This window comes from Erythranthe guttata, chromosome 14 (genome assembly GCF_056151865.1).
Source record: "Erythranthe guttata isolate IM_541 chromosome 14, IM_541, whole genome shotgun sequence".
Classification (NCBI taxonomy): domain Eukaryota; kingdom Viridiplantae; phylum Streptophyta; class Magnoliopsida; order Lamiales; family Phrymaceae; genus Erythranthe; species Erythranthe guttata.
The window spans coordinates 4,502,103-4,513,252 of record NC_142546.1 but is presented as its reverse complement, the minus strand read 5'-3'; the positions used below and the strand labels follow the sequence as shown (position 1 = coordinate 4,513,252).

The window sequence follows — 11,150 nt, the reverse complement described above, 5'->3', positions numbered from 1 at the left end:
ATTACGCGTAAATTTTGGGGCAAGACAGAACGGGTATCTGCTGATCGGATAAAAATTGCTATCCCAATCACCATATGTAGCATAGAAATAAGGGTGTTGAGAAATGATGGATGCAAATTGCAAACAAAAGTTTAATTTTCTTTATAGCTAATTATTGTCAATAGGGACTTTTACGTAATTTAACAAATCTTCCACTTTTTATGGCAAATTTTCTTTAATGAAAAAACTCCAGTATTAGCACAGTGCTCCTCGCAAAGCAAAATTCAGAAGCATTGTTGTATATATATATATATATATATATATATATTTTATTTCTCCCTCCAAGGCAAACTTTTCTTCCATTTCAGTTAAACCTAAAAAATCAACTGTGAAAAAAGCAGTCAACCAAATCGATGGTCCGTCAAGCCAGGAGACTGATCGGCAACCTCTCATGGCGGCTGTTGTGCCCTAAGCAGCAGCAGCTCCACCAACACCGCAATTTCGGATCTCTGCCGCCTCCGCCTGCTGTCTTCGTTGATAAGAATACCCGCGTCATTTGCCAAGGCATCACCGGAAAGAATGGCACTTTCCACACCGAACAGGCCATCGAGTACGGAACCAAGATGGTACTCTCTCTCTCTCCATTTACATTTCATTTTGCTCATTGTGCTATGCGGATTTTGGCAAGGGAAGATGCTAAATCAATGCTTTGTAATTGTAATTACGAGAGTCATTCGTTAATTTGTAAATGGTAATCCGTAAGTCTGTTTCGCGCATTGATTCGTTTTTTGGGAGTTTAATCTAGAGCTGTAGTAGATTGATTCAATTGATATGAATATGACTATTTCAAAACTGAGATGATTTCATCCCATCACCATGATGAAACTGCAACCGAAATTACCAAACCCCTGTGAAAAAAATTGTATGATTTTTAACCTTTAAGAATATCGTGATTAAGATAGCTCCCTCTTAAAAATGTCAGTAGAAAGCTAATGAACATGCTTCAAACAAATATAGATTGAAGGATGTCTACATTAGCTGACCAGCTCAATATACTAAGGCCTCGTTTGGTTGCCAAGATAAAATTAGCCAAGATAAGATTAAATAGTCTAATGAAACTCAATTATATTGTTGGACCTTGGAAGATCCAATAAAAAAACATGCCTAGAAGGCAAGATAAGCCATGATAACATAATATTTGCGGGTCGAACCGGCATATTATTGAGGATACCAAACATCAAACAAAGTCCAATTATTTAGTTAATCATTGGTAATCTCCCCAACCAAACGAGGCCTAAGGGAAGAAAGAGTATCCTCAGATATCATTTAGTTTTGCTATCTTATATAATTTACGCGTTCGTATATAGGTTGGAGGTGTTACCCCTGGAAAAGGTGGAACGGAGCACTTGGGACTCCCTGTCTTCAATTCTGTTGCAGAAGCAAAAGCTGAAGCAAAGGCTAACGCATCAGTGATTTATGTTCCGCCACCTTTTGCAGCTAAAGCCATTATGGAATCATTGGAGGCCGAACTAGATTTGATTGTTTGCATCACGGAGGGAATACCACAGCATGACATGGTAACACATTTATTTAGCTGCTATTTGTCTTTTCTTCAACAATGAATCAAGATCATTCTGGAACCTATGTTTCGATTGATGCAGTTTTTTCTTGTTAATTTTTATGGAATTGCAATAGTTAAATACAACTTAGGTTCAATGTCAATTCCCGAACAATCTCAATTTTCAATTATTTGACCATTACATTTTACCAAGTTCAGTGTTAGCCAGATTAGTCAAAAGTGATATCCTTCCGTGCACTTAAAAAAAATGATTTTCGTTTACATGTTAATAATCTTTTTAAGTTTTTAGTTTAGCACATGAATTATTCCTCAACTGTTTTACGAGAATTAAAAGTCACTTTCCTCTAATTAAGTTAATAGACTAACACAAAGAATCTTCCAACATGATCTTATGTCTGGATTAAGTTGGCAGATGGAACTTTACCCTTCTGTCTAACACTTAAGGTTGATTCCTGTTATTTGTAACCAGAAATTGCATTTTGCATGAAATTGTTTGAACCTTGGATGAATAGTTTTTTTTGTTTTTTAACAATTGCACACAGAAACTGTGATATGTTTACGTAAGTGCTTTTATCTACAGGTTATCTCGGTGTGTTTGGTGCTTCTTGATAATTTCAAATATACAAGCTTATCTGCGACTTGCCTAAATTTTGCGGAACTAATGACGTTAATTATTTATCAGATCATTGCGATGTTAATCTCTGTAGGGTTCTAATTGTTGCATATACAACATTAGAAGCCTGAATCAAACATGAATGATGTCCCAGAACAGCATTTTTATGCCGATCATTTTCCAAGCTTGTTTGATTATGTCATAATTGTATTAATATTACATAATATCCTAGCAACCTCCCTGCATTAGAGCTGAAAATTGGTGCTGCTCACAATATTTCCGTATTTACTTGTTGGTGTTCGTTTTCTTAAGAGTCCCATTTCCGATTGCAGGTTCGTGTGAAAGCTGCTCTTAATCAGCAGTCCAAAACCCGGCTAATCGGCCCAAATTGTCCTGGCATTATCAAGCCAGGAGAGTGTAAAATTGGAATTATGCCTGGATACATTCACAAACCAGGACGTATTGGAATTGTATCACGATCTGGTACATTGACTTATGAAGCGGTGGGTATCATTTTTCGTTGGACGAGTTTTTGAAGTTAAATCATAAAAGTTTTGAAAATTAGCAAGTCTTTGAATTAAAGTAGAATAGTAAATTTTTTATTATCAAGCCAGGCTTGTGGGAGATTCAAAGCTCTGGCCTTTTGGTATGATTGTTAAAAGCGTAATATCCAACTCTTCATGCATTGTTTCTCTTACTTTTTCAAGCCCAAAATCAGAAGTTTCATTGATGTAGCAAAAGTTCTGTAACATGTAATATATAAGGAATAACTGAATCCAGTTTTAGCTCGACCTTGACAACTAATAATCAGTAAACAGTGACTAGAACTTTGGTCTTTTTGCAGCATAAATTTATTCGTTCGGCATGAGAATTATGAGGTGATGGTTTGCCCAATTATATATTGTTGAAACTGTGGATAACATTATTTTATATCATGTATTTCCTAGGTTTTCCAAACAACTGCTGTTGGCCTTGGGCAGTCTACATGTGTGGGAATTGGTGGGGATCCTTTCAATGGAACAAATTTTGTCGATTGCTTAAGGAAGTTTCTTGTGGATCCACAGACAGAAGGTACATTGTGTGACTAATTTCATTCTCATTTTCTATCTATCTCCTGAGATGACGATGTATAGATTGTAACTGAGGTGACAGTTATATGTGAAAATTAGATGTTAATTCTTATACTTCAGTTCTTATTCATATTTTAGTAAGACTACTAGGATATATTCTCTCTTTAGCTTGATGAAATTGGGCAGAAGATACATAAATTCACGTATGAATTTGAAGTTACATTAAAATCTTGCCCTCGACATATCCCCTTTCAGTTTCTTGAAACACTCAAATACCATTGGACATTATTATGTGTGTTGGGAGACGCCAAAACAAAAAGAAGTAAGGAACTTCACAGCCGCTTGGCCTTGTCTTATATCATATCTAGATAGAAAACTTATTAGGCATTGGTTAATAATCAAACATGAAATTAAAAACTGCAAATAGCAAACAAGAATTCCCGGAACACATTCCTTTTATTGGGAGTACTTATAACAAGAGATCTATCTTGCATAAGACTTTCTCAGTCATTTTTTGTTCACCAAGACTTTCTGAACCATGTTCAGTTTCCGATGTGAACAATTTAGATATTGAATAAACCTCTTTCCGTCTCACTCTAAATGCAGAGTTTATCTAATAATGAGGTCCAGCAAGGCATTAGACCCCTGATATAAGTAATATGATATGTGTCTGTATGCTTCATTCTATGAAATATTGACAGGTATAATGTTATAGTTTTGTTTCCTGTTGTGCTTCCGCAAGTGATGCTATTTTTCCTAAAATTTAACTTTTTCTGGATATGCTTGTGCTCAATCATCCATGTTTCAGAACCTATTACAGTGACTAGTACGAAACTGCAGGTAGAAGTATATGCGCGTTGTAATGTCACACTTGAATGACTCTGCTACTTTATAGAGTTTTTACTTATAATAGATTTACGGGTGATTTAAATACACTCCATTGAGGTTTAGCGTAATAACAAAAAAATCCAACTAACTTAAAAAATTTGAACCCCCCCCCCCCCCCCCCCCCCCCCCCCTCTCATTGTAAGGAATTTGCAAATTGAAAGCAAATGATAATGGGGTATTTTCGTATTTGTGATTAAAAACTTAACTGTTTTTTTTGGTTGGTTTAAATAGGCCAAACCTCAATAGTAAACTGTGAAACTTATCCTAAATTTATTTTTACTGGAAGGTAGCCATAATTTGAATGCAAACGATCAGTATTTTTGTCTAATATGATTTAGAAGTTTTCTATCAGTGGGGAAATTGGTTAAAATTTCACCTAATTCATACTGCTCAACGTCTGAGATACTATTGCTTAATCTATTTGAATTTCACATTTTAGGTATCGTTCTGATTGGTGAGATAGGTGGCACAGCAGAAGAGGATGCTGCAGCCCTTATAAAGGTATATATTGTCCTCACAGTTGCACGAAAAATGAATGTACAGCGTGTCCTAACTGGATGTTTTCTTATATCTTGAGTTGCACACCTTATTCTTAGTAGTATTTGCATTTTACTGAGGTATCATTATTCTTTTGACTAAAAAATAATTTTGGTCGATTTGTGGTGTGTGAAGAAATGCTCCTAGATTAGATAAATTTTGTATTGGGCTTGCTTTTGGGTTTACATAGTGATTGATGTATATAATTCCAAGATGGGTAGAGGGCAGTAGTGTGAAAGTAAGAGGTTCAGACAAAAGTCTTTGTGTGGTTGGTTCGCATTATCATATTCGGCAAAGTGAGCTGTTCGGTTTTTCCTTGAAGCATAGGGTTAAAAAGTCGTCGTTACTTTGGAAACAATAGTATTGATGAGAAGGAGAAGGTGCTGTTGATATTTCTATTTTTTGTCTAGTGTTGGGTAGGCCATAAACATGAAATCGCTTATGGTTTATTGTTTTCTTGGCTCTCTTCACGCTTAACGCATAGAAGATGAATTGTTTTTTGTATAGCTTTGTAAGATAAATATATGTACGAGTAGATATTTATGCAACATTTGTTTTTAATTTTGTGAAAGAATTGGCCGGCTTGAAGGTCATGAGAAGACATGCAATTATCCTATGCACTATCTTGAGAAAAATACAAAGGAAACAAGAATAAGTATCAATCCGTATCAATATTATAAATAATGAATAAGATTGTTTCAGTACTCTGTACATGAAACAATATTTTTCAGAATGATGGAAAGGGAAATATAATAATGCCTCGTTCACTCAAATGACTGTTCTAAACCCTTGAAATCCCAGTGAATTCTTTCCTCCTAGATTTTGTGTGTAAGCAATGTGTGACGGGACATCCATCCTGTTCTTAGAATGTCTCTCGAGAAGTTCCACAATCTTCTTGAAGCCTTTAATTGTGACCAGAGTAAACAATGCATTACCTTCTGATGATTGTTTGTTTGGATTAAATATGTTAACTTTCCTGGCCCCTTCACTTAAATCCCTCATTTTTAAAGGTTTTGGAGTTTTGATAATGTATCGTCTGTTTCAATTTGACGTATTTGAATTACCTTTCCCTTTTTTGTTCAACTTAACAGGAAAGTGGAACTGAGAAGCCAATTGTAGCTTTTATTGCTGGACTCACCGCTCCACCTGGCCGAAGAATGGGCCACGCAGGAGGTACAGTGTTTAGTTTTCTTATCTCATTCTCATTCCTAATGAATTCAGAGAAATTATACATGTCAGATGAAATCTTGGACCTTATTTTTTTGTTCTTTGGTTGGTATATAATAACTATGCGTTCTGCTTTAGATATGCAATGATTTTTTTTTTTTAATATCAACTCCTTTCATATCATATATTTGGTCTTCCATGTCTTTGTCAAATGAAAATGCCGGGAGAATATCTGATTTTTTAGTAGAATCTCATAGTTTGCGGTGTTCTAATTTTCCCCGATTTGACTGTAATTTTCTTGTTAATCACTTACTGCAATTTGAGAATTTTTGTTTCACCGATGTCATAATATTTCTATGCATGATCTTTCCAAACAAAAATAGAATTACTGAATTTCTATATAATGTTACCAGAAATTTGATTTTTTTTTTGTTAGGACACGTAAAACTAAGAACGGTGAGATATTTAAAATTTTTTAGACATGTCCAATTTGCAATAATGGTTCTTGAAGCTTTAACTTATGTTAGAGCATCAGTCTTTGAGATTGAAAACTGTTCATTTGGAAACTATACTTGGCTTGAAAATTTAGAAAAAAGAGTTGTTAACTGTACAAACTGTAATCTCTACATAGCATATACCAATACACATGAACATACACAGTGCACCGGAAAATTCCTACTTAGTGATTTTGTTAATGAGGAGAGGAAAACTGCACAATTTAGTATGTTTTAGGTCCTCCACTAATTCTTCTCACTGATAAAGTCGAAGGATATTGTCCTTGAGCCACATAGAAATTCGTTAAATGCTCAACAACGCTGACCTTTTTACGAGTAGCAGTTTGTTTATGTAAATATTTGAAGTTGTTCTGCACATCTGTTGGTTCTATAGATGGCAATTTGATGATTAACAGGTGTATTAACTAACCTAATTTTTCTTTTTGAGTTGTTAGCCACCATATTCACTTAATTGGCAAGGTATAAATTTTTAAGTTGGGAATCTCTCTTGAGCTCACTACAGAAAAAAAGAATGATAGGATTAAGAAGACTTGTGATTGCATTTAATGTGATATGTAGCGGTCATTATTTGATATAATTACCCACGAGTGTGCCTTTTATGTCATACCAGCTTATTTTTCTTTTCTTTACTAAAATGTTATTTAAGCAGTAGAATTGATGTAATTTTGCTCGAATTTGTAGCTATCGTATCAGGAGGGAAGGGTACTGCACAAGACAAAATCAAGACCCTGAGAGAAGCTGGCGTTACTGTGGTTGAGTCGCCTGCCAAAATAGGCACTGCAATGCTTGAAGTCTTCAAACAGAGGGGTCTTGTTTGAGCCACTCAAATTATATTTGATCGTCTTTTTTTTAAATTGTTGTTCCCTTTTTTCCCGGGACAAGAATTAGCTGTTTCCTTTTGTTACAGCTTTTATAATAACAAAAAGCATTATATTTCTGGAGCTGTTTGTATATCAAAGCTGCCGGAAGAATATATTGTCGTAAACCCGAGGGTTCGCACATACCTTGTTTACTTGATAGAAGGATATTGTGAAGATAATCGTTTCCAGTTTCCACTACCTTTGTATCTTTATAAATGGAAGCTTTAGATTATTCTTCTTGTCTTATAAAATCGGGATTTGTTTATCTTGTCAAACAAACAGAGCCTTACATATAATATTATACAATTCAATAAATCCGATATGAATGTACTCAGCAACACGTTTAACCCGCAAGAAGATGCTTGTTATAAATGCAGAAAACACATACAATCTCGGAGCATCATATCCATAAAATCGCAATCTTCCATGCAAATTAGTTTTCGTCGTCGTAATAATACTCGGATACATGCACGTAAAAAGACGGACTTGCCACAAAAAGTTTGTAGCTTTATCACGATCTTCATCTATTCCAAAAACACTTGAATTCTATCCCCCATTGTATCATTAAAATCAATTAACTGCTTCCCTCCCGCTTCAAGATCTGCATCATCCAACAAAGCCTTGATGTTTACACCCACCAATGCCGGCACTATATTCGTCACCCCTTCAAGAAAACCAGCAGGTATCCGTATATCGAGTTTTTCAAATCCATCTCGTCCAGTTATTTTCACTCTCAGCTTTCGCGACCAAATGCCGGAGAAAGAACTGTTTCGACCATATTCACCGTTGTATACTTCGGGGGTCACTACCTCCACCACAGTATCTTGTGCACTTGGGGCAGTATCTTTAGTGTCTTCTTGTTTACCATAAGGCTCTGTTTGGTTCAAGCAAAATGAAAAGTAAGAAGGTGGAAATATTAGGTAAATTGATTTTCATGTTTGGTAGCAAGGTAAATTGTTAGGCAAAGTAAGTTAGAGGAAAACGTGCGAAAAAACATTACACTAAAACCGGAAAAATGAGTTTTCTTCCAAAAAAAAATAATAATAAAAAAAGCGAGGAAAATCCAAAGTAAAATTTGAGGATCGTTTCGACCTCTTTCCTTCTCCCTCTTATGTTCTCCATCTACTTTCTCACCTATCTTTCCATCTCCCTATTCTCTCTCAAGTTCTAAAAAAAATCATTTTAACCCTTCATTGAAAGATAAAAAAAATACGAAATAATTCATTTTGACATTTTACTCGGTTTTCTTAACTACCAATCAAAACTAAGGAAAGCGATTTTCCACAAATCATTTGTATCACTTTTTTCCCATCGAACAAAACATACACCAAATTTTCAAATTCTTTGTTTTCATTTGCTTTTGGCGTTTTTTATTTTCATCAGTTTCAAAATCCACGAACCAAACAGAGCCCTACGAGTTACTTGCAGGGTAATAACCTCTTTCAAGACGAGGTTGACTGGTTTTCGTGCTGTACTGCATCTCCTCTTCATAGTAAGCATTAAAACCCAAGATCTCCTTCATTTCATCAAAAGACGGCATGCTTCCAGGAGAAGGCATTCGACCTCCTTTAATAGCCAACAAAGCATCCTGCATTGCACGAATGGACACTCCCAACAAAGAAAGCGGATACGCCACGATCTTGTATCCAACATCATCCAGCTCAATAGGACTGAGTATGGGGGTCCTCCCCCCTCCTTCAAGCATATTCGCCATTTTCGGAACCAGCGGACACACTCGACAAAATGCCTCCATCTCTTCTTTCGAAGCAAGAGCATCGATAAACAAAACATCAGCTCCCGCTTCGGCAAAAGCGCGCGCCCTCCAAAGCGACTCCTCTAAAGACACAGCCTGTCGAGAATCGGTTCTTGCAACAATCACAATGTCCGAACCACTCTCTTTACGAGCATCGACAGCTGCTTTGATTCTCATAATCGCTTCCTCTCTCGACACGACTTTCCGCCCTTGCGTATGACCACATGCTTTCGGGGATACCTGATAATTTTTTTTTTTTTTTTTTCTTCTTACAGTTAAACCTCTATAAATTAATACAGTTGGGACCATCAAAATTCTATTAATTTAACGAAATATTAACTTATCGATAAATTAATAATTATTAATTTATACATTAATCAATAACTTATTAATTTATGAAATTATTTTTATTATTATTTTCAACAATTACATATTTTTAATTTTTTTTTTACGTATACATTATTTATTGTACCATTAGTCCAATGTACTACAGGGTCCGTTTCTGAACAGAAGTTCTTAAAGCACCAATGATATTGAACAATTTTTTTGTTGAGTTAAGACTTATGAGAAAATTATACTAGAAGTTCTAAACATGTTAAAAAAAAAAGTGAGGGACGAGATTGATGGGGTGATGTGAACTTCAACACGAAACACACGACGATTAAATCATGTTTTATTAAACCTTCATCGATCTATAAAATATGCACTGTACTATGTAATTTAAGAATTATTTTTATGCATTATTAATTTATATGTTTATGGGACTTCTTAAAATTTTCGAATGTGTATTATCTTATAAATTTAGCAGGTTATTAATTTATCGAGGTGCTGCTGTAATTAATAAATATTGATCCTACTTCCTACTATGATTCTTTAATTTGATGACTACAATAACAAGTTTCAATGAAATAAAAAAAAACCTGATCTTCAAGAATGATTCCGGCGAAGCCAGCTTTAATATAACCTCTGACAGTTCTCTTGACATTCATCGGATTACCGTAACCGTTATCTCCATCGCCGACGATCGGAATGGAGACAGATTCCGTGATTTGTCGGCCTTGATCCACCATCTCTCCGTACGATATAAACCCGGTGTCCGGCAAACCCAATCGGGCGGCTGAAATTCCGAATCCGGTAGTGAAGCAGAAATCAAAACCAGCTCTTTCAACAAGCTTCGCGCTGAGGGCGTCGAAGCAAGCCGGGCCGAGGTGAATTCCGGGAGAGGCCAGAAGCTGCCGGAGGGAATTCGCCGGAGGAGTGACGGAGGTTTCATCTCCGGCGGAGGAGTTAATTGCGGGTAATCGGACTCTAAGTGAGAAAGAATCGGAGGTTTTACCAAATTGGGGATGAATCAAAATCTTGATAGTAGGTTTGAGGGTTTCGAGATGAAATGCATATGAAATTGGGTGGTGCAGAGTTGTGTTGTGTGAGTGTGAACGACAAGAAAAGGGGAAAGTGATGCTCATACTCATATCTGATGATGTAGTAGCTCTGCGTTTTCAAAACATACGATTCGTTTGCATTTGCTTTGATAAATTGCCGAGGAAAAAAAGGCCTTTATTTTAATTTTGGGAATATTACACAACACACCCCTGAGGTATGCTTAAATAACTTTAAGGTCCCCGTGTTATCGATAATTACATTCACCCCTAAAACATAGTTAGAAGCTCTAATGGGATAAATGATAATGCATTTGATATGTTATTCCGATAAAATTCTAATGGACTATTAGTTTCAGGAAGTGGTGGAGACAACAAATAATTATGGGTGATTTTAGAAATGTTGAGAGAACCATGTCACCCCTAACTCTATGTTGTCTCCACCACTAGCTAAAAGTAATAGTTCGTTAGAACCCTGAGTTTCTAACTATGTTTTAGGGGGTGAGCGTAATTATCGATACTACAGGGACCTTAAAGTTATTTAAGCATACCTCAGGGGTGTGTGTAATTTACCCTTTAATTTTTGTTTGTTTTCATCTTCTATTATTTATTTTTTCCTTTTCCTGCGATACCTTTTTTGATATTATTATTTTCTGAAATTTCTCTGTTAATAAAGCCAATATATATATTTTTTAATTACATATTTTCATTGCGTCATCGGTCAATGCATGTGCTATTACGTTGAGATGAAGGTTGCAATTTGCTTCTACCGATCATATCGTCATATAATAACTTATTGATATGCCACTT

General features: G+C 35.7%; 2 protein-coding genes across 3 annotated transcripts; one reads left to right on the top strand and one right to left on the bottom strand.

Annotated features, from left to right (window-relative positions):
• The first annotated feature begins 236 nt into the window (after positions 1-236).
• On the top strand, positions 237-7,440 carry LOC105959782 (succinate--CoA ligase [ADP-forming] subunit alpha-2, mitochondrial-like). Of its 2 annotated transcripts, none has more exons than XR_016029497.1 (7): positions 237-605; positions 1,347-1,556; positions 2,504-2,674; positions 3,119-3,242; positions 4,569-4,827; positions 4,898-5,839; positions 7,030-7,440. XR_016029497.1 is itself a non-coding variant. In XM_012983935.2 (7 exons), the coding sequence occupies exons 1-7, from the start codon at positions 393-395 to the stop codon at positions 7,164-7,166; spliced, it is 999 nt and encodes a 332-aa protein (XP_012839389.2). In that variant the 5' UTR covers positions 252-392; the 3' UTR covers positions 7,167-7,440. The 2 variants fall into 2 exon arrangements, 1 of the variants encoding a protein (XP_012839389.2); XM_012983935.2 differs by having other exon boundaries at positions 252-605; positions 4,569-4,630; positions 5,758-5,839.
• A 25-nt stretch (positions 7,441-7,465) lies between these two features.
• Positions 7,466-10,491, bottom strand: LOC105959773 (Phosphoenolpyruvate carboxylase family protein). Its single transcript, XM_012983923.2, has 3 exons — positions 9,882-10,491; positions 8,646-9,201; positions 7,466-8,082 (listed from the first exon to the last, which is right to left on the bottom strand). The coding sequence occupies exons 1-3, from the start codon at positions 10,431-10,433 to the stop codon at positions 7,733-7,735; spliced, it is 1,458 nt and encodes a 485-aa protein (XP_012839377.2). The 5' UTR covers positions 10,434-10,491; the 3' UTR covers positions 7,466-7,732.
• Positions 10,492-11,150: the final 659 nt, after the last annotated feature.